The sequence below is a fragment of the Brassica oleracea genome, chromosome C3 (genome assembly GCF_000695525.1).
Source record: "Brassica oleracea var. oleracea cultivar TO1000 chromosome C3, BOL, whole genome shotgun sequence".
NCBI classification, from domain to species: Eukaryota; Viridiplantae; Streptophyta; class Magnoliopsida; order Brassicales; family Brassicaceae; genus Brassica; species Brassica oleracea.
In genome coordinates, this window is record NC_027750.1 from 2,764,433 (window position 1) to 2,788,790 (window position 24,358).

General features: G+C 35.8%; 6 protein-coding genes and 2 pseudogenes across 9 annotated transcripts; 4 read left to right on the forward strand and 4 right to left on the reverse strand.

Annotated features, from left to right (window-relative positions):
* Positions 1-215: 215 nt before the first annotated feature.
* On the reverse strand, positions 216-801 carry LOC106332090 (splicing factor 3B subunit 6-like protein). Its single transcript, XM_013770562.1, has one exon. The coding sequence runs from the start codon at positions 746-748 to the stop codon at positions 374-376; it is 375 nt and encodes a 124-aa protein (XP_013626016.1). The 5' UTR covers positions 749-801; the 3' UTR covers positions 216-373.
* Positions 802-1,196: 395 nt separating this feature from the next.
* Positions 1,197-4,020, forward strand: LOC106336510 (geranylgeranyl transferase type-2 subunit beta-like). Of its 3 annotated transcripts, none has more exons than XM_013775352.1 (9): positions 1,197-1,295; positions 1,650-1,703; positions 1,782-1,932; positions 2,186-2,305; positions 2,434-2,500; positions 2,599-2,747; positions 2,832-3,443; positions 3,524-3,654; positions 3,726-4,020. In XM_013775352.1, the coding sequence occupies exons 1-7, from the start codon at positions 1,269-1,271 to the stop codon at positions 3,011-3,013; spliced, it is 750 nt and encodes a 249-aa protein (XP_013630806.1). In that variant the 5' UTR covers positions 1,197-1,268; the 3' UTR covers positions 3,014-3,443; positions 3,524-3,654; positions 3,726-4,020. The 3 variants fall into 3 exon arrangements, with proteins under 3 accessions (XP_013630806.1, XP_013630807.1, XP_013630808.1); XM_013775353.1 differs by having other exon boundaries at positions 1,785-1,932; XM_013775354.1 differs by having other exon boundaries at positions 1,228-1,295; positions 1,823-1,932.
* Positions 4,021-4,135: 115 nt separating this feature from the next.
* On the forward strand, positions 4,136-9,782 carry LOC106336509 (annotated as a pseudogene).
* A 763-nt stretch (positions 9,783-10,545) lies between these two features.
* LOC106335232 lies at positions 10,546-13,562 on the forward strand. The gene is made up of 8 exons (XM_013773700.1): positions 10,546-10,800; positions 11,221-11,312; positions 11,398-11,472; positions 11,561-11,667; positions 11,767-11,822; positions 11,969-12,143; positions 12,221-12,505; positions 12,588-13,562. Exons 1-8 carry the CDS (start codon positions 10,618-10,620, stop codon positions 13,454-13,456), a joined length of 1,842 nt encoding a protein of 613 aa, XP_013629154.1. The 5' UTR covers positions 10,546-10,617; the 3' UTR covers positions 13,457-13,562.
* A 249-nt stretch (positions 13,563-13,811) lies between these two features.
* LOC106335233 (mediator of RNA polymerase II transcription subunit 19a-like) lies at positions 13,812-15,977 on the reverse strand. 2 transcript variants are annotated; one of them, XR_001268709.1, is made up of 7 exons: positions 15,729-15,976; positions 15,198-15,267; positions 14,819-15,114; positions 14,383-14,613; positions 14,129-14,188; positions 13,900-14,050; positions 13,812-13,822 (listed from the first exon to the last, which is right to left on the reverse strand). XR_001268709.1 is itself a non-coding variant. In XM_013773701.1 (6 exons), the coding sequence occupies exons 2-6, from the start codon at positions 15,223-15,225 to the stop codon at positions 14,000-14,002; spliced, it is 666 nt and encodes a 221-aa protein (XP_013629155.1). In that variant the 5' UTR covers positions 15,226-15,267; positions 15,729-15,977; the 3' UTR covers positions 13,898-13,999. The 2 variants fall into 2 exon arrangements, 1 of the variants encoding a protein (XP_013629155.1); XM_013773701.1 differs by lacking the exon at positions 13,812-13,822 and having other exon boundaries at positions 13,898-14,050; positions 15,729-15,977.
* Positions 15,978-17,060: 1,083 nt separating this feature from the next.
* Positions 17,061-17,702, forward strand: LOC106335235 (CLAVATA3/ESR (CLE)-related protein 22-like). The gene has a single exon (XM_013773703.1). The coding sequence runs from the start codon at positions 17,240-17,242 to the stop codon at positions 17,543-17,545; it is 306 nt and encodes a 101-aa protein (XP_013629157.1). The 5' UTR covers positions 17,061-17,239; the 3' UTR covers positions 17,546-17,702.
* An 821-nt stretch (positions 17,703-18,523) lies between these two features.
* Positions 18,524-20,328, reverse strand: LOC106335234. The gene is made up of 6 exons (XM_013773702.1): positions 20,259-20,328; positions 19,935-19,994; positions 19,783-19,843; positions 19,139-19,179; positions 18,855-18,914; positions 18,524-18,754 (listed from the first exon to the last, which is right to left on the reverse strand). The coding sequence occupies exons 1-6, from the start codon at positions 20,322-20,324 to the stop codon at positions 18,701-18,703; spliced, it is 342 nt and encodes a 113-aa protein (XP_013629156.1). The 5' UTR covers positions 20,325-20,328; the 3' UTR covers positions 18,524-18,700.
* A 267-nt stretch (positions 20,329-20,595) lies between these two features.
* On the reverse strand, positions 20,596-21,436 carry LOC106329649 (annotated as a pseudogene).
* Between the last annotated feature and the right edge of the window lie 2,922 nt (positions 21,437-24,358).

Here is a 24,358-nt window from a genome sequence, read left to right on the forward strand (position 1 = left end):
GAGAAACTATGGTGTTGCAGCAACATCTAAGAAAAATTGATATGACTCAAAATTCATTTTCAGCTCTCTTGTATGTGTCAGTGATATTTGTTCTTACTTCTTACAATGCTAAAACACAAGATCAACAGTGTCAACACAGAATCCAAGCAAATTGATATGACAAAAAGATCATTCATCAAAGCTTCAAACTTTCGTAACAGTAATAGCTATTTAGGAGTTAAAAAGAGATTCCTTTTCATTGATTTGTCGATCGATATAAAGGACAAGAGACCAAACAAGTTCAACATACAACTCACAATACAGATAACGAAACAAAAGTTCGAAACTTTCCCCAATTAAAAAACCCTAAAATCGAATCAAACGATACACATGTTCACTTATCTTTGGTAGAGACACCATACTTCTCCTGCAACTTAGCAACCTCTTCTTCATTCTTCTTCTGATCGAACTTCTTGCTCATCTTCGCGTGCTGGTAGTAGAGCACGATCAGGTACCGATTCGCCACGTTGAAACCCGATAGATGGTCCACGGCGTTCTTAGCATCGTAGATATCCTCGTACACGACAAAGGCCGTTCCTTTCGTGTCCTTGTTGCATCCGATTCGAATCTGGCGAATCGCGCCGTACTTGCCGAAGATATCGTACATCTCCTCGCTCGTTATGTTGAACGGGAGGTTCCGAACGTAGAGCACGCGGTTCACCTCAGGTGGGAGCCTCGTGTTTTGCTTGCGGAGACTGATTGTCGTCATAGCTTCGCCGGAGATTTCGCTAAACCGTCGCCGAGGAAAAGAAATCTTCAATCAGTGAGGAAAACTCCATATAAGGGGATGGAAGAAAGGGTAAAATCGTCTTTCTAAACCCAATGGGCCAACAATGCTTGATAGTAAAGGCCCACTGGAAAAAAGGAAACAAAACGAGTTAATTCAATAAAACCGGTTAAATCGGGATTGGCTTCTCTGATTCGCTAAACCAGAAAGAATCTTCATTCAGTGAGGAAACTCTGTATAAGGGGATGGAAGAAAGGGTAAAACCGTCTTTCGAAGCCCAATGGGCTAACAATTATTAGCTTGATAGTAAAGGCCCACTGGAAAAAGGAAACATGAGTTGTAATCATATCCGGTATGCGTCCTAACCAAAACGAATTAATTTAATAGAACCGGTTCAATCGGGATTGGCTTCTGTGTAAAAGGAAACATGACTTGTATTAATGTTTTAGACGAAAAGGTCAAGAAGTTTCTCTTCGATCTTCATACCCAGTGGCTTGATTTGATGAGCTCTACGTCTTCTTCCTTTCAGGTAACCAGTTCTCTCTCAATGATGTTGTTCGATTTCTAGTTAAGTTTGTGGCTTTTGCGCTTGGGTCTCACTACGTTATCTGAATTTGAAAGTTGGGGTTTTTTTTATTAAAAAAAAATCTAAATTCAAGCTATTGAGGTTTGAAAAAAAAACTGTGCGTCTTGATCGATCTCGTCATATATGGCTTATGCTATTTGAATTTTCTATGATTTGGGTTTAAAAACGTATACTTTCGTGTTTTGTGATGGTTCCTGTAGATTACTAAGCTTGCTGCATTGAGTCAAGTTACACTGTTATGGTGGTTCTTCCGTTTGTGCCACGTAACTGAATCTGCTGTGAATAATTTTATGGCAGATGGGTGAGCTTGTAGCTGACAAGCATGTTCGTTACATTCTCATGACAGAAAAGGTAACGTTTTATTTTCGTTATGATTATAGTAATTTACTCTTCTCACTTTTTAATTGGTGTGGGGATTATATATGTTAGAAGAAAGAGAGTTTTGACTCTGTGATGATGGATCATTTAAGGATGAACGGTGCATACTGGGGACTCACCACTCTAGCCTTATTTGAGAAGCTTAGCTCTGTTTCCCTAGATGAAGTTGTTTCATGGCTCATGACTTGCCAGCACGAATCTGGTGTGTACCATATAGTACTATATTTCCTCTACCATACGGTTTGCATATCAGCTATTTTTAACTTACGAATAGAATAATAACGATAGAAAGGATATAATCTAGCAATCATTGGCTTTCATTGCTTTATAATCTAGCAAAAAGATCTGTGGAGATCATTGGACTTGCTATAGGATTTCACTTTTTTTTTTAATCCCCAATCATAAGCTATCGCTTCAATATAAAATTTACTAACGAGTGGTGCTTTCCTGAGTAGGTGGCTTTGCTGGCAACACTGGACATGATCCACATGTTTTATACACACTGATCAGTGCTGTACAAATCTTGGCCCTCTTTGACAAACTAGACATTCTTGACGTTGGAAAAGTATCAAGCTGTATCCTTTTACCACTTGGCTTCTTTACTCATGCATGGTGGAGCTTTCATATTATTTACTCAATGAAAACTTTTCGGCAAATTGCTTATGATAGATATATTATTATGGTTTCCTATATACAAAATTAGATATTGCTGGTTTGCAGAATGAAGATGGATCTTTCTCAGGAGATATGTGGGGAGAAATAGATACGAGGTATTACTCTTCATGGCCATGTAGTCCCAAAGACATTTATATATCTCCTATTGTTGCTTTCACTATGATGAACTTTAACTGCAAGGCTGTTTATGTAGGTTTTCGTACATCTCTATATGCTGTCTGTCAATATTGAAATGTCTTGACAAGAGCAATGTGAAGAAGGCTGTTGATTACATTGTTAGCTGCAAAAACCGTGACGGTGGTTTCGGGTGCACACCTGGAGCTGAATCACATGCAGCACAGAGTATGTTTATGCTATTTGAGTATTGGAAAGTTTCATGGTAGCAGGACGTTTATTGTTTGTTTTTGTTTCTTCTTTTCCTTGTAGTTTTCCGTTGCGTGGGTGCTCTTGCTATCACCGGGAGTCTTCACCATGTTGATAAGGACTTGCTTGGTTGGTGGTTGTGTGAGAGACAAGTCAAATCTGGGGGCAGGGATGTTATAATGGGTTTTGTTAGCGGGTTTTTAATGGGTTTAAAAAAGAATGTCCATTTAGACTCATTTAGTTAAATGAGTTTTAAAAGGGTAGTTTTGTTAAGATTCATTTAAATGGGTAGTTAATCAAATCAGGAAAGATGAGAGCTTTAAAATCAAATTAGCAACGAAATGTTGAGACACAAAACTGACAGTCCAAGATGAACTTGACAAGCTTTGCTTTATCGATCTAGTGAACTCGAGTTTCTTTCCTGATTTGATCAGGATTTGGATAGGGATGTTAAAATGGTAAAACCCACCCGTTTAAGATCCACCCCATTTAAAACTCTTACCCGTTTAGACCCATTTAAAACTCATTTAACTAAATAGTTCTAAATGGACATTATTTTAAACCCATTAAAAACCCGCTAACAAAACAAACATCCCTAAATTTGGAGAATGGAGGCATCTCAGACCCGACCAGACGATGCTGTTGATATCTACCACACCTACTTTGGAGTTGCAGGTGATTACTAACTTAGTTATATGTCTCTTTAAGCTCATCTTTGTTAAATCAAATCTCATTTCATCAAGAATTTGGTGCAGGGCTTTCCCTTCTTGAGTACCTGTGGAGTCAAAGCAATGGATCCAGCCTACGCTTTGCCTGTTGACGTCATCAACCGGATCATCCTCAACAAATGAAAGCAGATAATTGCACTTGATATAACACTAATATGGTCAGTATGGAGGCAGATCCTCGATCACATTCTCCATAGAGTATAACAGATTCTGCTTTTCTTTGCTACAGCTGGTACTGCAAGTTATAGTTGAAGATCTGACTCCCTTAAGTGTTTCTCAAGCGATGCTAACTTCTCCAGAGTGAAACATTTTGCTCTGAAACTCTCCAACTCGTCTTGAAGACTCCTTTTTTGCTTTCTTCTAATGTATTTGTATTTGGATTCTGTTTCCTCAGCCCTTCCTTCAGTCTTTGGCTAATTTGTCCTAGTTGATACGTTCAAGATATGTTATCTGATTAGCAGAAGTATCATTCAGTTGTTCCTAAAAGAGAGCTAACTTTTTCACTTAATATGGAATTTTCAGGGTTCAACAAAAACAATTTGCTTTTTTTTTCAAAGTCTCTTTTAAGCCTTCTGTTTGCGCCATAAGAAAGTTATGAAGTCTTGCATTGCTGCTATCAAGCTTGTGCTATGACTTTCTTTATTTTACTATTTTTCTTACTAACAAGAAAAAAAATGTTTTGTGCTTTGTGTTGTCTTGTTTATGCTTCCTGAATCTCATATTTACTAAGGAAGTTTCCTCTCTTGTCACTTGCTCTTGTAGGGCCTCCTCTATTAGACTATTACTGTCGGTTCTATAATTTTCTGTGTGAAAATATCAAGGAATTAGGTATACGGAGAAAAGAAACATTCGATCCACGTTTTTTTGCTAGTAATTTCAACTTTCTAGTCAACGTTCTGTGTTCAGTGTATACAAACCTTCTTTATAGTTTCTTCCTCCACATAGCTCTCTGTGGAGGGCTTTCCCTTCTTGAGTACCGTGGAGTCAAAGCAATTGATCCAGCATACGCTTTGCCTGTTGATGTCATCAACGGGATCATCCTCAACAAATGAAGGCAGATAATTGCACTGATATAACAGATTCGACTCCATGAAGTGTTTCTCAAGCGATGCTAACTTCTCCAGAGTGAAACCTTTTGCTCTGAAACTCTCCAAACTCGTCTTGAAGGCTCCTTTTTACTTTCTTCTAGTGTTTTTGTATTTGGATTCTGTTTTCTCACCCCTTGCTTCAGTCTTGGCTAATTTGTCAACGTTCAAGATCTGTTATCTGAGTAGCAGAAGTATCGTTCAGTTGTTCCTAAAGAGAGCTAACAATTTTCACTTGATGTTAGAATTTTCAGTGTTCAACAAAATCAAATTTTACTCAGCCTTTTTTTTCAAACTCTTTTTAAGCCCTTCTGTTTGAGCCATAAGAAAGTCATGAAGTCTTTCTTGCATTTCCGCTATCAAGCTTGTTGTGCAAGGCAAATTCCTTAGCTTCTAAACGTTCACTGGAACAAGGAATCATTCCGAAAGAAGAACAAGGATTCATATAGGCTTATAGGTTCTGTAACGAGAGGTTATAGAGGTTCATATATATAGCAAGGATTCATTCCGAAAGAATAACAGTTTAGAAGTTGTGACATGAACAAGTGGAGAAAAGCAAGACAATGGGATTAATTCGAAGATAGAAGAGTAGAGGGTGGAGTTCCAGAGAAGCGAGCTCCCTGATCCGTTCCACTCTCAACTAGAACTCTTCACGGTAAGGAGCTAAGATAAGCTTGAGATTAATTCAAAAATGTATGTAGTTACTTCAAGTCTTCAATGGTTCTTGGAATAGCTCATTCACTGTGATCTATATGGATGGTTTGGTTTTGTGTGTTTAACAAGTTTTGGTTTGTTTTTTGAGTGCATGCAGATTCTGAAGAACACAAACAGGAAACAAGAGAGGAGGTGGTGGTTGTTGTCTTGTTTAAGCTTTCTGATTTCTGATTATTAATCTTCATTTTTAAGTTTATTATCATTATGTATTTTCTTGAATCTCATATTTACTAAGATTCCTCTCCTGCTACTTGCTCTTCTAGGGCCTCCTCTATTATTGTCGTTCTTGTAATTTTCTGTGTGAAAATATCAAGGAATTAGGTATACGGAGAAAGGCAACAGTCGATCCACGTTTTTTTTGCTCGTGATTTCAACTTTCTAGTCGGTGGAATAGAGGCAACGTTCTGTGTCCAATGTATACAAACCTTCTTTATAGTTTCTTCCTCCACATAGCTCTCGGTAATACTGATCCTCTTTCCATCATACTCATTAATGGATTCTTCTTTGTTCCTCACCAGTACTGTTGCTTCTGCAATAGGACTCTTAACTCTTTTGAGAAAACTTAGATTCCATCAAGAAGATAACAGAGAAGAGGATTCTCCTTCTCCTTCTTCACCTTCATCTTCTTTGTCTCCTTCAACAGTTCCTCAACCTTCTTCTTCTGACATCTGGATGCATGATGTCTTTCCCAGTTTCCGCGGGGCAGATGTCCGCAGAACCTTTCTTAGTCACATTCAGATGGAGTTCGAAAGAAAAGGAATCACTCCATTCGTTGATAATGAAATCAGAAGAGGAGAATCTATTGGTCCCGAGCTGATCAAGGCCATCAGAGGATCTAAGATTGCAATCATCTTGCTCTCTAGGAACTATGCCTCCTCAAAATGGTGTCTTGATGAACTTGTGGAGATTATGAAATGCAGAGAAGAGTTGGGTCAAACTGTAATGGCTGTTTTCTACGAAGTGGATCCATCTGATGTGAAAAAGCTAGCAGGAGATTTTGGGAGAGTCTTTAGAAAAACTTGTGCTGGTAAAACAAAGGAATGCATTGAGAGATGGAGACAAGCTTTTGCAAAAGTTGCTACAATCGCTGGCTATCATTCAAGCAACTGGTTAATTCTTTTGATTCCCACTGTCTCTATACATTTTTAAACAATAGATTCATATTTCTTTATCATTTTGCATGATTATTTAATGGATGCATTGAACTCTCCAATTGTTAGGGATACTGAAGCGGCCATGATCAAGAGAATCGCCACTGATGTTTCAAACATGCTGAATAATTTCACACCCTCAAATGATTTCGACGGGTTAGTTGGAATGGGAGCTCATTTGAAAAAGATGGAACCATTTTTATGCATAGACTCAGATGAGGTGAGGATGATTGGGATTTGGGGTCCTCCTGGGATTGGGAAGACCACAATCGCTAGAGTTGTATACAACCAACTCTCCAACAGTTTTCAGCTGAGTGTCTTTATGGATGATCTCAAAGCAAACTATTCAAGACTGTGTTCCGATGACTATAGCTTAAAGTTGCAACTACAACAACAGTTTATGTCTCAAATAACCAACCAAAAGGATATGGTGGTTTCTCATTTGGGAGTTGCGTCAAATAGATTGAAGGACAAGAAAGTTCTTGTTGTTCTTGATGGCGTGGACCGGTCACTACAACTAGATGCGATAGCCAAAGGGACTTGTTGGTTTGGTCCGGGGAGTCGGATTATAATCACAACCCAAGATCAGAGACTTTTTAGAGCACATGGAGTCAACCATATTTACAAGGTGGATTTTCCAACGAATGATGAGGCACTCCAAATCTTTTGTACATATTCTTTTGGTCAAAAGTCCCCTAAAGATGGTTTTGAGGAGCTTGCTCGGAAAGTTACAAGGCTTTCTGGAGAACTCCCTTTGGGGCTAAGGGTTATGGGTTCCTACTTTCGGGGAATGTCCAAGCAAGAGTGGACAAATTCGCTACCAAGATTAACGACTAGCCTCAACGCTGATATTGGAAGCATTTTGAAGTTCAGCTATGATGCTTTGGATGATGAAGATAAAGATTTATTTCTTCATATAGCCTGCTTCTTCAACTCTGAAAAGATTCACAAAGTGGAAGATTATCTTGCAAATAAGTTCTTGGAAGTGAGGCAAAGACATAACGTCTTAGTTGAGAAGTCTCTTATATCTATCAACCGCTGGGGATATATAACGGTGCATAGTTTGCTAGGAAAACTAGGTAGAGAAATTGTTTGTAAAGAATCTATTCATGAGCCTGGACAGCGCCAGTTTCTGTACGATGAAAGAGAGATTCGTGAAGTACTGACTGGTGATTCAACAGTAAGAGGCTTTCATTGTCCCTGGAATTTTAGTTTATTTGATAACTGACAAACTCTAGTTTCTTGTTTGTTCCTTATTTCAGGGTAGTAAAAGTGTCATAGGCATAATGTTCAGATACGGAAGAATCAAAGAACAAAATAGAATTAAGTGAGAAAGCCTTTGAAGGAATGTCAAATCTCCAATTCTTAAAAGTCTCTGGTGATTGTGATAAATTGCAATTAACTCGAGGTCTGAACTATCTATCTCATAAACTTCGATTACTAGAGTGGAGTCATTTTCCAATGACATGTTTTCCTTGCAATGTAAACTTGGAGTTCCTTGTCAAACTAGTGATGAATCACAGCAAGCTTGAGAAGTTGTGGGAAGGAATTAAAGTAAGTTATTTGATTTATTTATCTTCGCTTCGAATCTCTCATTTGTGCATTTTTAGCTATATAAAAAAAGATCTGATCTTGCCACACCCATCTATGTAGTTTTCTTTTTAAAAGTTTGGTTCTCGTCTGTTTAAAGTGTATAAAAACAACTATGCTTTTGTTTTTTTTTTTCTGTACAGTCACTTCGAAGTCTCAAGTGGATGGATTTGAGTGATTATGTAAATTTGAAGGAGCTTCCTGATCTCTCCACTGCCACTAACCTTGAGAAATTGAATCTGAATGATTGTTCAAGCCTAGTGAAGCTTCCACCCGCTATTGGGTATACCAATAATCTTGAGAATTTGAATCTTCGTGATTGCTCGAGTCTAATCAAACTCCCTTCTATGAGTGGAAATAGTCTGGAGAAACTAGATATCCGGTGGATGCTCAAGTCTTGTGGATTTTCCCTCTTTTATTGGGAATCCCGTTAATCTCCAAGAATTGGATGTTAGTAATTGCTTAAATCTTGGTAGAGCTCCCATTTTTTGTTGGGAATGCCACCAACTTGGAGATGTTGGTTCTTAGTAACTGCTCAAATCTGGTGAAACTTCCTCTCTCTCTTGGAAACCTTCAGAAGTTACAGATATTGATATTACAAGGATGCAGTAAGCTAGAGATTCTTCACACCAACATCAGTAAGTTGTATAAACTTGATCTCGCTGGATGTTCAAGTCTTGATTTCGGTGGATGCTCCATTATCGGAAATGCCATCAATCTCCAAATTCCTTTATTAAGAATGCCATTAATCTAGAGGAACTGAACCTTAGTAATTGCATAAATCTGGTGGAACTTCCTCTTTTCATTGGAAAGCTTCAGAAGCTGAAAGAACTGAGACTAAAAGGATGCAGTAAGCTAGAGGTTCTTCCCACCAACATCAACTTGGAATCTTTGCAGTTACTTGATCTCAGTGATTGCTCCATGTTAAAAAGTTTTCCTGACATCTCCACAAACATTGGATATCTCTACCTCATAGGAACTGCAATAGAACAAGTGCCTCCCTCGATTAGGTCATGGCCTCGTCTTGATTATTTGCAGATGTCATACTTTGAAAACCTCAAGGACTTCACTCATGCTCTTGAAAGAATCACATGCATGTGCTTGACCGACACAGAGATACAAGAGCTTCCTCCGTGGGTCAAGAAAATGTCTAGTCTGAATAGGTTCGTGCTCAAGGGACAAGTGCCGGAATACTTCACTCACCGAGCTACTGGTGGAGGTCCATTGACAATCAAGTTGAATGAAAAGCCTCTTCCAAAATCCATGACATTTAAAGCTTGCATCTTGCTGCTTAGTAAAGGTGACCACGACGCTTGCTCTGAAGACAAATCGACGGTTGTGTTTGTTGTGTATAAAAATTGCAGTGAAATTTTGTATCCGGCTTTAGCAGAACATCTTTACACATTTTGAATCGAAGCTGAGGTTACTTCTAGCGAGCTTCTCTTTGAGTTCAAGCTGGAAAGTGATGACATTTGGAAGATAGGAGAATGCGGGCTAGTCCAATACTCGGAGGTCCCTTGATATTGATGAACACAGACGAGAGCTTGAGAGGTGGTAGCCATGGCGGATGTGAAACATACTCTAAAGTTAATTGGTCTCTCTGTTTATGGTTCTCTTGTTTTTTTATTTTGGGATGTGGTGGTTTTTCCCGACAGAATAGAGACATGTTATCTACTTTTTCTTTCTCTTCTCATTGTTCATTTAATTCAGAATCCATACTTTACCATATAATGCTTTTGTCATATAATTCCCTGAGTACATTTTTACACAATGTACTTAATTGATAAAAGACTTTCATTGTGGCTGCTTATCAATTGATTTTCTGGTAGTCTGAATGTTTATGATTCCTTTTGATTGTTTGTTCATATAACACTGTTGTCCCTCTCTAAGCTTTTTTTTTTAAGGCTATGGGATGAAAATTTTGAAAATTATAATGCTAAAATTAAGGATTTGAATGTTTTTGTTAATGAGGCTGTTATAAGATCATTTGCAATGACTTTGGTGCTTTAGGTCGAGGCTGGAAAGCTTCGAAGCTGCGTCTAAAGTCATGGGTTGATCTTCAGAGGTTCTGGTACGTTCTTCTGAAAGAAAAGAGATATGTTGATGAGCTAGAACATGATGTTTCCAAACCATGAACGCATTCCAAAGGTAAATACAATGCTGGCTTTTTCTCAACTCTTGAAGTTTTTGTTTTCAAAAGTTGATCATGGATGCTATGAAATGAAATGTGATCCTTTCCTCAACCAAATGGATGTATCTGAAACGCAAATTTAGATGAGGAGAGATCATTGGTGCGGCATAAAGCATGTGTTTGATGGAGAGAAGATGAGTGTTGTGTTGTGTTTAAGAGTATTCCAATGCAAATTAACCGAACCAACTTATAATAATTTCAGTTCCATGGACTATAACTTAACAAAAAGAAAATAGGGGGATTAAATCGAAAAATATTAAAACAATAACCCAAATTTTGCAATTATGTCCATTTTTTCATAAACCCTAATCCGACATTGAAGGTGGGTTTTAGTTCAGCTGTTCTGTCTTCCTTTCTGCCAAGTTTGTTATCGAGCCGAGTCCCTCTTCAATGGAGTCTCTACAGGGTATTGAAGCAGACTTCGAGTCGTATCTCAACAACGAACATGATCAACAGAGACCATCATCGGACGGCTGTAAACAAGTCCCGTGGCTGAACTGGGAAGAGTGGGACTCCGTCAGAGAGTCTCTCTTCTCTTCTTCTCCTGATCGATTCGCGTTTGCCCTGCAAAGGGTATGTGTAAAGCACTGACCTTTATATGAAATCGTTTATCAAAGCTTACTGCTTTAGACCCAAGGAGCTTAATTGAAGTTGAAAGTTTTGATTTTTATATGAAACTGTTTAGTAAAGCTAACTGCTTGAGACCCAAGGAGCTTAATAGAAGTTGAGATTCCTGTAAAGTTTTGATTTTTATAGTGAATTGAGCTTAATTGAAGTTGAGATTCCTGTAAAGTTTTGATTTTTATATGAAACTGTTTATTAAAGCTTACTCATTTGGACCCAACGAGGTTAATTGAAGTTAGAGATTCTTGAAACAGTTTTGATTTTTATATGAAACTGTTTGGTAAAGCTTACTCCTTTAGACCCTAGGAGCTTAATAGAAGTTGAGATTCCTGTAAAGTTTTGATCGAATTTATGTTGTGGGTGTTTCAGGTTGAGACATGGAGAAGTAGAGGGTCTATTCCAGGGCCTGTGGATGTTACTTGCACCCTTCTTGAAATCCAGCTCAAAGATGGCTTTATTGAGTTAGTCTCTATAATCTTTTCTGGTATCTTTCATAAAGCTTTTTGGATGTTTATTTATTTTCTGTTATTGTGATTGGAAAAAAAGGCGAGAGGAACAACCACCAGATGCATTGTATTCAGAGCATTTACTTCAGATGCTTTACACAATGGGAATACTCAGGTGACTATGAGTTTTTCCACTCTTCTTCTTGATATGTTTTGGTTTCATGGAACTTTTATTGTTTTGACTCACGTCTTTATATTTGAAGGCTTGTGAACTGTCTCATAGAGAAGACAAGAAAGAGAGACGAAGTTTCAATTGCGGTTGCAGCTAGAGCAATGGGTATCCCACGTAAATTGATCGATCTTCGTCATGGTAAGAATCTTTAAGGTTGCCTTTCCTCCGTTGTGTACTTTAACTTTTTGGATGCTGCTGCTCTGTGCTTATGCTTTGATTTGATTGTTCTGATTGTAGAGGGTTCTCACCGTGAGCTCCCTTCTCTCCTTGTGCTCCGAGATGCTTCATATGAGGTAAAATTTCTTTACTTCCTAATTCTATTTTGGCGTTTTAGATTCATTAAAGGTCTTGATATCAAAAAGTTTGCTCAACTTTTTTTTTGGAGTGGTGTAGTTATTGAACAATTATTGATTTAGCATACTTCCTTGGTTCATTGTAGGCACTTGAATGGTTGAAATCTTTTTATTGGGTTCCTCAAAAGGCACAGATTCCGTTGAAGAGAGATGGAACTGCTAGCATGAGAAGAGAAGTCAAATCCAAACTCAGGAAACTCTCTTTCTGCTTCCAACTTAAGCAGAATCCTCAATATGACTCCCCTTTGGTCAAAGAAAAATGTAAGACATCTGGATTTAATTCTCAGCTTCATCCCCTTTGTTTTCACATTGCATTTGTGTAATTTTGTGTGTTTCAGGTTCTAATAAAAGGACAAGGAAGATTGTGAGCAGCCTTGTTGAGCTATACCCTTCTTTCTCATCTGAGATCTCATCTGTGCTGCTTGAGTTCTTACTCAAGGCATTGGATTCTTCAAAGTCGGCAGAACTTGAGAATCAGTCTGGCCAAGATATCAGGGTCTTTCTAGATGTGTGGAAGCCTGTAATCATTGTGTTATCCAACAGAGAACCTGAGTTGCTTTTGACTCTACTCAAGTCAGTTCTTGATATGATCCAAAATAATGAACAGAGAAGATATGAAACAGGTAAGGTAACTATTGGTTTGTCCTAAATGGTTGTTGCCAGATTGTTTTTTAACGTTCTTAAGTTGTTTGTTGTTTTTTGCAGATGTGAATCTTACAGATAAGTCAGCAGAAGAAGTTTCTCAAGCTGGGCAGCTCCCTGTCTTATTTGCATGGCTTGTGGGTCTTCTCACTGTGTCAAAGCATTTTCAGAGGAACAGTTCTGTTGAAGTGACACCACCAAGCACTTTCCTTATGGAACTTATACGCAAATGTTTGCTACTAGGAGCCTTGGGACATGAGCTGGTTTTGAAATCAGGTTGTGTGCTTGGGGATATTGTGGGAGGGCGTGTCTTGAAGGAAAAGCTCAAAAGCCTCCCTCTCGTGGATAAAAGCTCCACAAGTGTTCCATCGAAACAGACTTCTCCTACGACGCTCCTTGAGCAACAAGAGAAGAATCTAAGAAGTGCAGGCAAGAGACTTGAGTCTGTCAAACTTCAGCTCTCAAGGAAGAAAGGAAATGAGACAGAGAAAGCTAATAAAAGATGGAGAAAGGCGAGAACATGGAGCACTTGTCCAATTGGTATGTTGCCTCGGATCATTGGATCTTCTGGACGGTTACCTCTTCTGGACAACCAGAATACTCATATGATCTCAAAACAAGCACAAGGGAACAACAATGTCAAAAGAGCAGCTGAGTGCAATAATCAGCAGTTGGAGACCTTGGCATTCAAGAGAGCAAGGACGAGCACAGAAGATCTCAATTCAGATGAAGTGACATTGGAAGCACATGAGGAAGAAGCTGAGATGGATAAAGAACAGACAGATGAGGAAACTGAAAGTGAATCAGAAGGGAATCTGATGTTTGCGGATAAAGAGGAAGGCATAGGCTACCTTAGGATAGGTGATCTGTGGAAAAGAGTAAAAGATGGAGAGCAATTGGTGATGGCTTCTCAAGTTAAAATTTGTGTTTGATTGAAAACTTTTGGTAGTCTTCCAAGCATTTACTATTAAGCCTTTATTTTAATGTGACATCCTTTTTAAGAAAATAGTTTATATTACAGTTGCTCAATTTTTTCAATTATATAGTGGCATACAGATAAGATAATAGTTAGTAATTGAATTAACAGTACTTTATTCAGCAACACTAATTGGATAACTAATTATTTTACATGAATAGTATTGTTTTTATAGACAGAAAAGAGATGGAATTAAGAAAAACTCCAAAGATCAAAATGTTACAAAGTGTCACCAAATCAAATGAAATACAAGTTCTGCTTCTTCTTCTTAACAAATTTCACCTTCTTCAACAAATGAATCCACCATTTTGAAAATTTTAACCTGCAAAGCAAATCCTCTTGTTCAGTATCAACACAAGTTGGATAAGAACGCTAAGCTAATTGAACAAAGATGCTTACCTAATATATAGTCTACAGTGAGTTGAAAAGTGCTTCTAAACCTCTTCCGTGACACCTACAGGATTGCAGAATACAAAAATTGGGAATGTCTCTACCAGTTTTAGCCAGCAACCCTTATAGCACCCATCTCATCAAGCTTTGAGCTCCTATGCTGCAACCAGAAAAATCGACTAATCAATAAATTTACCAAAGACGTACTATGGTTGGAACTTCAAGTCACTACCATTACCTTGTTTTTCTTGTGCCTATGAACGTCATTTAGATCCTCGTCCCCATCGTGTTTCCTTTTCTGAAATATCAGCGCACCATGTGATTTCCATCGGATCAAATAACAAACGATATACATAAAGAGCAGCCTAAGATCTGCTAAATTTTATGTCAAAGCAATATTTAACCAAGCTTCCCAACTCCAAAGCAAAAAACTTTCATAAGACCACTTTTCTATGGTAAGACAGACAGGTTCAACAAATAGACATGTCTTACCTTATCATGATGTTTCTTAGCGTGATCACCCGAATCGTGGTGGCCATTTTTTCCCTTTTTCCTGTCTCGGTCCTTGTCTTTATCTTTGCTTCTGTCTTTATGCCTGTGCTTGTGCTTCTTATGCTCTCTATCTTTGTCCTTATCCCTGTCCTTGTGTTTTTTATGTTTCCTGTCCTTACCTTTGGACTCACGTTTTGACTTTGGTGGAATTGTTGGAGCCCCCTTCTCTGCCTGAAAGAAAATAACAGTAATCATCTATAAAGGATATCCAGATGTAATTCACCTTATCAGGCAATGATTCTTAATTAACTAAAGAACTAGATGTTACAGGACACAGTCATTACTGACCCCATTTCCAAGTTTATGCAATTGCAAATATCGATTCTCGTATGGAGAAAAAAACTTGAAGGCACCAAGAGAGAGAGCAGATGCTTACTGGAGGCAATTCAACAGGAGTCATATCATTAAGTTGGAAAGCCTCCTTAAGCTTATCCATATCAAAAGGTTGGATGCGGGCATTATTACTCTCCCGGCTCTGTGACATATTATTATCAATAAGCTGGTCTAACTGCATTCCATCTCCTTTTCTGATCTCAGTGTCCCCAACCACATCATGAAGATAATGGGAATCTGACAGAGACGCAGAAAGCGATCTTTTGCAAAAGAAGTCATGGTGTTGCAGTAGTTTGTACTGAGATATAAGATCCACTGCACCACACAACTCTCTCGGACCTGCATTTATATAACCAACCACCACCACATTGACCTCAACAGTGACATGATTGAAGAAGCTCCAAATTTGAAAACTAGTTTACCTCCAAAATTGGTACGTTCAGGTTCCATCTTCTTTATCGAACAGCTCTCAATTGCTCATGCATGATCACTCTGATATGTATGAAAAAAAATCAAAATGAGTGCGCCAAGATTAGTACACGAAAGCATTTGCAAATTTAGATTCTTTAATGCATAAACTAACAATACACATCACCAGCTCACATTGCATTAGTGACCGAAACTGTTAAACAGTCTCAACAACCCTAAGAGCTAAAAAATAATATCTGAATTTAGCATAAATTGCTAATCAAAACTCTCCCAAATCAACTGGAAACTAATAATCCTAGCTCGATAGTAAGCAAGTCAACAAGAAAGTTTCTTCCTTTTTGTGTTATTATTCTACGAAAGCTATCGATAACCTAAAGGTGATACCTTTATAGTTTGATAGAACGAAAATGATCAAAGGATTCGAATTCGAAAGGGAAACTAGACAAAACCCATCAATTAAACACAATCTCAGACTCAATTGAATACGAGAAAGAGACGGAGCTGAGAGAAACACGAATACGTACACGTTGGAACAAGCCCAGATCTCGTGGAGAACTCAATTCTAGCTACGGAGCTTGTATCTAAGCACCTCTGCGAATCCCAGAAGCGGGGAAACGGGAGAAAGTGGTTTGTCCGATTTCCCGCGCGAATTTGAGAAAGCAAAGGCAAAGTGATGGAGGAGGGAGAGAGGAGGAGGGACTACGTCTTCCTTAGGGTTTCAGAGTTTTCTCTCTGTTTCTTCTTAACCAATCGGGTAGGTATACCATTCTTATTTGTTTTTTTTTTTTTGCTTCTCAATAATAAATAATATTCTGCCTTCTTTTATTTATTTTTAACAAAATATTATGTATGGGCTTCACCGCCCTGGACTCGGCCCAGTTAGACTGTGACTCAATCTAGAAGCTCCATAACCGTGCACATTTTTATACGGTTGACACTAAATCGCTAACAACCATCAAAGGATTTGGATAACAATCTTCTACTGTTAAAACAATTTAACTGAACCTCTTGCGGTTTCTTTATTTGTGCTTTTAATTTAAGAAAATAAAGTAGTTTCATTAATTAGTATCTGAAATACATATGTACCACCTTTGAGATATGCTTCAAAATTGATAACAAAAGGTCATCAAACTACCATTGATTTGTGTCTTCTTATTTATGATCTTTGAAAAAAATATTCTTTTGGAAAAAAAAAGAAGGTTGATCCATGATTTAATAAAATAAAAAATTCGAAATTCAACAAATGTTTTTTTTTTTTTGTCAAATGTGTTGATGTGTATATAGTCATTTCCTCCTAATTCGTAATAAAACAAAAAAAGGAGTTTAATATTCCACAAAGACAAGATGGAAAATGATAAAAGCAGATGTATATATAAATAAGAGGGGGACATTCAAGTGGGAAGTGGATTTTTTTTTCATGTGTGTGAGTGTAGATATGGGTGAGGAATAACACAATGACAAAAGGGAGTGAAGACAGACAACATCATTCTCCCCAAAGAAAGCTAAGTCTTAGAATCATCACTCCAATTCCCCTTTTTGGCCCCTTCTTCTTCCTTTTTGTATTTCTTTCTTCTTTGACCCTTCACTTAATTACTCTCTACATGCCTTTTGACACCCTCGCTACTCTCCCCCTAAGTTAACCACTACAAGTAAAAAGATTAACCACACTTAATTAATACCACTGATCATAATTCAGCTAATATCTTTTGAAATGATCCAACCAAAGCTTAGTTAGAAAAAAGAATAATGATAATTACAAAAACTCTAATTTTATTCTCTTTGTTATTTTTATAAAGGTATTGTTGAAGAAAAAGGAAAGGAGAGCAGCAAACTTTTGGAGCAAGTCATATGTTAAAAGCTCCCTAGCTTTTCTTCCATCACTTTCATTCTTCTCTTCTCATTCAATGAGACTTTCACAGAGAATTTAAGAGATCTTGATCAGAACTTTTGATTATTTCTTCCCTCTTATATTTTCTAAAAATCAATTCTAACACTCATCTCTCATAGTTATAGAGAAACTCTATATATCTTGAAGATGAGAAATAACTACTCCAGAAGAAAACCTAGGGAACACATCACTACTGTTGCCTTTATCATCCTTCTTCTTTTGTTTCTGTTTCTTTACGCTAAAGCTTCATCGTCCTCCTCTCCTGCTGGTATTCATCATCCCTCAACTCATGGAAGCTTAAAGAAACCTAGAGTTTTGGATCCAAAGCCTGATGATCTTAATGGCAATGCTGCGTTAAGAGGATCAAGAATATATACATATGAAGGTGGTGAGAATGTTTTTGAAGATGGAAAGAGAAGGGTCTTCACAGGTCCTAATCCTTTGCACAATTGATAAATATTTTTTTGCTTTTCCAAGTTTTGTGAATTTTGTCTGAATAAAAATATATATGTGCAAACAAAACCCAAAACCTTATTTATTTACTTTTGTATTACACTGATATACATTATATCGTACGTGATCTGCCGTGATTTGTAACTCTTTCTATGTGGAGGAATGAGATTTCAAGACTTGTTGAACGAGTCTTTCAGAAATAGAAAATGCTGCTTATTTGTTCATCTCTCTCTCTATGATATTCATCTAATTAATATAAATACGTTTAGTTTATTACTGATACGCATGATTATCTCATCTTTCCTTTGAAAAGATTATGAAACTGGTGGAAATTTCGTGTGGTGCGAATATTTTTGATGATTATAAAATGAGCATCATTGTTGAGGCGAAAGGAAAAGAAAAGAACTAACATCATTGTTCAATTGAAATTATGATACAGCTAGTCTCTTACAGAGATGGATGTGAAAGATACAGACTACAATTCATGCTTAAACTATTAACTACAATGGGTCCCCAAAACTAATCAAATTATATTTCTGTTCAACGCAATAATTAAACACTATCACAGAATTAACCTCAGGTCAGGTGTAAGGAAAACCAAAAATACAAAATGTGAGCTTCATCTTTAAACAGAAACGACAGTTCTTAGATTCAACCTGAAACAGCTTGCTAGTATACAGTTAAAATTTAGTTACCACAAATCATACACGATGCTTTTTGCTATGACTTTACATTTTACTAGGTGTGGTTAATATGGAAGAAATAGGATGGGAGCTGTCGGAACAAGATATGACCGGAAATAAAGACAGAAAAAAAACATATCTTACTACATTCTCATTGAAGACACTATGTAGGGACAAGAAATAGATTTTGAGAAATAAACATTTGTAGATAATACAAAATTAATTTTAAAAATCCCGATTAAGTAAATGGAGAATTTGAGAAAGACTTGCTGTTTCCACATAGGAAGAGAAATCATGTCTCAAACATCACTTTCTCTACCATATAAGATGAGAATCATAATTAGATGAACACGAGAAGAGATTTTTGACCACTCATACCTAATTGTGATAATCAAAAAGCAAAGAAAAAGAGAGTCGAAATATCTCCACGCAATCAAAACCTTTGGAAGCATATAGTAATTAAGACGTGAATTTAAGAATTTAATAAGTATCGCTTTGCAGCTTCTGGATTCAGCTCTTCATACACCTGAAACCAAAACACACATGATAAGAAAACGTCCTCGGTAATTAGTAGTGATCTGCAGAGAACGTCTTTAGTAGATGAAGTGTGAGTGTGTGAAACATACAAGTTTCTTGTGAAGTTTCTCGAAAGCCTTGCAAAATCTCTCTGCTTCAACCTCACCAACCTGCAACGATGTTAATTAAGGTTTCATAATCAGTTTAACAACCCGAATATAAATAGTGGAATCAAAGATGAACAAGAGTCAGTTCTGTCAGTAGAAGACTAGAAGTATCTAAGTTATAAACTTGGTTTACTAAACTATTAGCTACAACTCTAAAGACAAACAGTAGACTATAAATCTCCTTGCAACAACAGAAACGTTTGAAAAAGCCAGTGGTGATCATTTACCTTCTTCTCAGCAGCCGCTTTCAAATGATCCCAGAATGTATCTGTATAAAAATGTCAAGAAATTAGGACAGTCGATACAAAATCATGCCGCAAAAAAAAACAATGCATAAGATTTCTGAAGGAGCAAATGAAACCGCATGCTTCTTCGACAACTATATGTGTTAAGCGAAAAAAAATACATGTATGGAATATGTTGAGATTTTGATTCGGCTAAAAGGAGCAGGGATGGTTTCATTTCATTGGTCAGATCACGTCAAAACCATATCCAAAGTAAATACAAAAATGAAATGTATATAATTGGATCAAATGTCTAGCATTCTAAGGTAATCATACAGGACAACATTCCTAATTATCAACGAATGAGTTCACCTCGTCTGCCTAGAAACACACAACAAAAGCTAACAAATAAGCAACTTGCAATATTCTTGATCCAATAATCAAAAAAACATATCACATAGATCCCAAATTACCACCAAAGAACAGCTGATTTTTTTTTTAATTTATCCTCACTTAATACAAGTTAAGACACATTTGAGTACCTGGGTATAAGAGTTGTTTCAAATTATGTAACAAAAAAAAATCGGTTTCAGAGAGAAAGCTAAAGAGATGTCGCTTTCCTTCATTAGAGAGAAAAGGAGGCATACCTTGATCTTTCAAGTCTTCCCGCTCAACAACGCTGGGTGCATCGTGCCATTCACTTACCTCCTATAAAATGGTTCCAAGTTTCATCAAAATTACAAGCATTTAACACCTTAAATCAAATAAAGAAGGAAAAAAAAAGACCTCACAAATGTACCTCTCGCTCAACAACTGAGAGTGAAGTTGATTGCTTTGAACTTGAAGAATCTAAATCAGCCTGCACCAGAACAAAAACAGACAATAGTTATGAATACATTCTAGCTACAATTGTAATTTTGCATTCAAACAATCTTAAGAACACTCTTATCACTATATCTACTCCCAATCTCAGGAACGTCAAAGATGTTTGACTACTACTAAAGATCAGATTAAAAGACGGATACCAAGTTTGCTAGTAATAGCCCTTTTGAACCAAGTAAATAAACTAACAGTGGCAATCAATCAACAAAAGAGATTGTCCAGAGAGAAGAGAGATTTTTACACGGTAGTCGCGAGAGCGCACGACGGGGAATAGTTGGAGACGGCTGCGAAACTCTTGCTCGTCCATCGCTTCCTTTGGGAAATTTCATAAATAGGAAACTTAACATTGCAAGATCGTCCTTTTAATTTTAATCAGTTTTTAATTAGCCCACAATAATTACATAATTGACAATCAAACCCATGGCAGATTGCAAAAATCATACCTAACTAACCGAGCGACAAGCATAATAATAAACACTCACTTTTACACACAGACAATCACATGAAACTCATATACGGGCGAGGACATAAGAACATGAAATGGTGACTGATAAAAACCGTTAATCTCAGCAGCATTTTCACTCATTATACTCCACTTCTTCATCCTTCATACTCCCCTTCTTCATCTGCAGTTGCGTCTTGGTTATTGCTGGTACTCCGACACCAAATCGTTCATGTTGCTCTCCGCTTCCGTAACCTCCATCTCGTCCATCCCTTTCCCCTGTGTGCCAATGCAAGAAAGCTTTCCTCCTGAACATGGCAGTAAACTGCTCGCTCACCCGCCTAAACATCTCCTGAATCGACGTGGAGTTCCCAACGAAAATCGACGCCATGGAGAGACCTCGAGGCGCTATGTCACAGACGCTTGACTTCACGTTGTTCGGTATCCATTCCACGAAGTAGGATGAGTTTTTGTTCTGCACGTTTATCATCTGCTCCTCCACTTCCTTTGTGCTCATTTTGCCGCGGAACATAGCTGAGGCTGTTAAGTATCTGCCGTGGGCGCGGGTCTGCTGCGCACATCATGTTCTTTGAATCCCACATCTGTTGGGTTAGCTCAGGGACGGTGAGTGCTCGGTACTGCTGGGAGCCACGGGAGGTGAGACCATGAAAAAGTGGAGACGAGGGAAAGGGATGATGGGAGCGGCTTACAGCTAGGAGTAATAAGCTTAAGTGTTCTAAAACAGATGTCGTAGAGAGCTTCATTGTCCAGAACCATACACTCATCAGCATTTTCAACCAGCTAGTGAACTGAAAGCGTCGCATTGTATGGCTCCACCACTGTGTCTGAGACCTTAGGTGATGGGAAGACAGAGAAAGTAAGCATCATTCGATCAGGATACTCTTCCCTGATCTTAGATATCAGCAGCGTTCCCATTCCAGACCCAGTGCCTCCACCAAGCGAGTGACATCACACATTAGGTATTGATGAAAAATTCTGAAGTAATACTCAACTATCCAAAAATATTCTTGTTATCTTTATTTCTAAATCATAAACCCAAATCTATAATATTTCTCTATAAAATGAAAATCTGCCAAAAATAGCAGCTTTTAAGATAATTATATAAAATACAACATATTGATGAAAAAACTGAAAGAATACTCATATATCCACAAATATTCATTTTATCCTAATTTCTAAACATAAACCTAAATCTATAATATTTCTCGATAAAATGAAAATTTTCCAAAAATAGCAGTTTTAAGAAAATTATTTAAAAATACAGCATATTGATGAAAATTCTGAAAGAATACTCAACTATCCACAAATATTTTTTATATGCCAATTTATAAACCATAAACCCAAATGTACAATATTTGTCTAAAAAAATAGCAGTTTTTAAAAAAAATATTTAAAAATACAATATTGATGAAAAATTCTGAAAAAATACTCATCTTCCACAAATATTTTTTTTTATCCTAATTTTCAAATAACAAAGCCGAAATCTACAATATTTCGCTAATAAATAAAAACTTTCCAAAACTAGTAACTTTTAAGAAAATTATTTAAAATACAGCCTATTGATGCACATTCCTGAAAAAAATACTCAACTATCCACAAATATTATTGCTTTACTAATTTCTAAATCATAAACTCAAATCTACAATATTTCTCTATAAAATGAAAACTTTTCAAAAATAGCAGTTATTAACAAATATATTTAAAATTACAACATATTGATGAAAAATTCTGAAAGACTCGTCTATCCACAAATATTCTTTTTATCCTAATTTTTAAATCACAAAACCCAAATCTACTATATTTCTCTAATAAGTGAAAACTATCCAAAAATAACAGTTTTTAAGAAAATTATTTAAAAATAAAACATATTGATGAAAAATTCAAAAATAATACTCATCTCTCCACAAATATTCTCGTTATTCTAATTTCTAAATCACAAATCCCAAATCTAGAATACTTCTCTAATAAATGAAAACTTTCCAAAAATAGCAGATTGTAAGAAAATTATTTAAAACACACAACATAATGATGAAAAAAAGTGAAAGAATACTCAACTATCAGCAAATATTCTTGTTATTCTAATTTCTAAATCATAAACTCAAATCTACAATATTTCTCTAAAAAAATGTAAACTTTCCAAAAATAACAGTTTTAAAGAAAATTATTTAAAAATACAACATATTGACAAAATATTCTGAAAGAATACTTAACTATCCACAAATACTCTTGTTATCCTAATTTCTAAATCACAAAACCCAAATCAAGAGAATTTATCTAATAAATGAAAACTTTCCAAAAATATCAGTTTTTAAGAAAAAAATTATTTAAAAATAGAACATATTGATGAATAATTCTGAAAGACCACTCAACTATCCACAAATATTCTTGTTATCTTAATTTCTAAACCACAAACCAAAATCTACAATATTGTTTCTAAAAAAATGAAAACTTTCAAAAAATAATAGTTTGTAAGAACATTATTTAAAAATACAACATATTGATGAAAAATCTGAAAGAATACTCAACTATCCGCAAATATTCTTGTTATCCTAATTTCTAAATCATAAACTCAAATTAACAGTATTTCTCTAAAAAATGTAAACTTTCCAAAAATAGCAGTTTATAAAAAAAATATTTAAAAATACAACCTACAAATGAATTTTTTTGAAAGAACACTCAACTATCCACAAATATTCTTGTTATCATATGAAAGAACTCAAAACTACAATATTTCTCTATCAAATGAAAAGTTTCTAAAATAACAGTTTTTAAGAAAATTATTTAAAAATACAACATATTGATGAAATCTAAAATAATACTCAACTATTCACAAATATTCTTTTAATCTCAATTTCTAAATCACAAACCCTAAACTACAATATTTCTCTATAAAATGAAAATTTTCCAATAATAGCCGTTTTAAAGAAAATTATTTAAAATACAACTTATTGATGAAAATTTCTGAAATAATACTCAACAATCCACAAATATTCTTGTTATCTTAATTTCAAAACCACAAACTCAAATCTACAACATTTCTCTAAAAAATGTAATCTTTCCAAAAATATCAGTTTTTAAAAATATATTTTAAAAATACAACATATTGATGAATAATTCTGAAAGACTACCCAACTATCAACAAATATTCTTGTTATCTTAATTTCTAAACACAAACCCAAATCTACAATATTTCTCTTAAAAATGAAAACTTTCCAAAAACAGCAGTTTGTAAAAAAATTATTTAAATATAAAACATATTGATGAATAATTCTGAAACAATACTCAACTATCCATAAACATTCTTGTTATCTTAATTTCTAAACCAAAAACTCAAATATACAATATTTCTCTAAGAAAATGTAAACATTCTAAAAATAGCAATTTTTAAGAAAATTATTTAAAAATACAATCTATTGATGAAAACTTCTGAAAGAATACTCAACTACCCAAAAATATTTTTGTTATCATAATTTCTAAATTATAAACTCAAACCTACAATATTTATCTACAAAAATGAAAAATTTCCAAAAATAACAGTTTTTAAGAAAACTATTTGAAAATACAACATATTGATGAATAATTCTGAAAGATTACTCAACTATCCACAAATATTCTTGTTATCTTAATTTCTAAACCACAAACCCAAATCTACAATATTTCTCTAAAAAAATGTAAACTTTCCAAAAACAGCAGTAACATAACATATTGATGAAAAAATCTGAAAGAATACTCAACTATCCGCAAATATTCTTGTTATCCTAATTTCGAAATAAGAAACTCAAATCTTCAATATTTCTCTAAAATATGCAAACTTTCCAAAAATAGCAGTTTTTAAGAAAATTATTCAAAAATACAACATTGATGAATATTTCTGAAAG

Excerpts from the sequence above, each read along its gene's own strand:
- LOC106332090 (XM_013770562.1), bottom strand. The coding sequence starts at position 748 with ATGACGACAATCAGTCTCCGCAAGCAAAACACGAGGCTCCCACCTGAG.
- LOC106336510 (XM_013775352.1), top strand. The coding sequence starts at position 1,269 with ATGAGCTCTACGTCTTCTTCCTTTCAG. Across the intron at positions 1,296-1,649 it reads CTACGTCTTCTTCCTTTCAG|ATGGGTGAGCTTGTAGCTGA; the intron begins GTAACCAGTTCT and ends ATTTTATGGCAG. Across the intron at positions 2,306-2,433 it reads CGTTGGAAAAGTATCAAGCT|ATATTGCTGGTTTGCAGAAT; the intron begins GTATCCTTTTAC and ends ATACAAAATTAG.
- LOC106335232 (XM_013773700.1), top strand. The coding sequence starts at position 10,618 with ATGGAGTCTCTACAGGGTATTGAAGCAGACTTCGAGTCGTATCTCAAC. Across the intron at positions 10,801-11,220 it reads TCGCGTTTGCCCTGCAAAGG|GTTGAGACATGGAGAAGTAG; the intron begins GTATGTGTAAAG and ends TGGGTGTTTCAG. Across the intron at positions 11,313-11,397 it reads CTCAAAGATGGCTTTATTGA|GCGAGAGGAACAACCACCAG; the intron begins GTTAGTCTCTAT and ends TTGGAAAAAAAG.
- LOC106335233 (XM_013773701.1), bottom strand. The coding sequence starts at position 15,225 with ATGGAACCTGAACGTACCAATTTTGGAG. Across the intron at positions 14,614-14,818 it reads CTCCTGTTGAATTGCCTCCA|GCAGAGAAGGGGGCTCCAAC; the intron begins GTAAGCATCTGC and ends ATTTTCTTTCAG. Across the intron at positions 14,189-14,382 it reads CTAAGAAACATCATGATAAG|AAAAGGAAACACGATGGGGA; the intron begins GTAAGACATGTC and ends CTGATATTTCAG.
- LOC106335235 (XM_013773703.1), top strand. The coding sequence starts at position 17,240 with ATGAGAAATAACTACTCCAGAAGAAAACCTAGGGAACACATCACTACT.
- LOC106335234 (XM_013773702.1), bottom strand. The coding sequence starts at position 20,324 with ATGGACGAGCAAGAGTTTCGCAGCCGTCTCCAACTATTCCCCGTCGTG. Across the intron at positions 19,180-19,782 it reads GGAAGACTTGAAAGATCAAG|ATACATTCTGGGATCATTTG; the intron begins GTATGCCTCCTT and ends ATTTTTATACAG. Across the intron at positions 18,755-18,854 it reads AGAAACTTCACAAGAAACTT|GTGTATGAAGAGCTGAATCC; the intron begins GTATGTTTCACA and ends TTTTGGTTTCAG.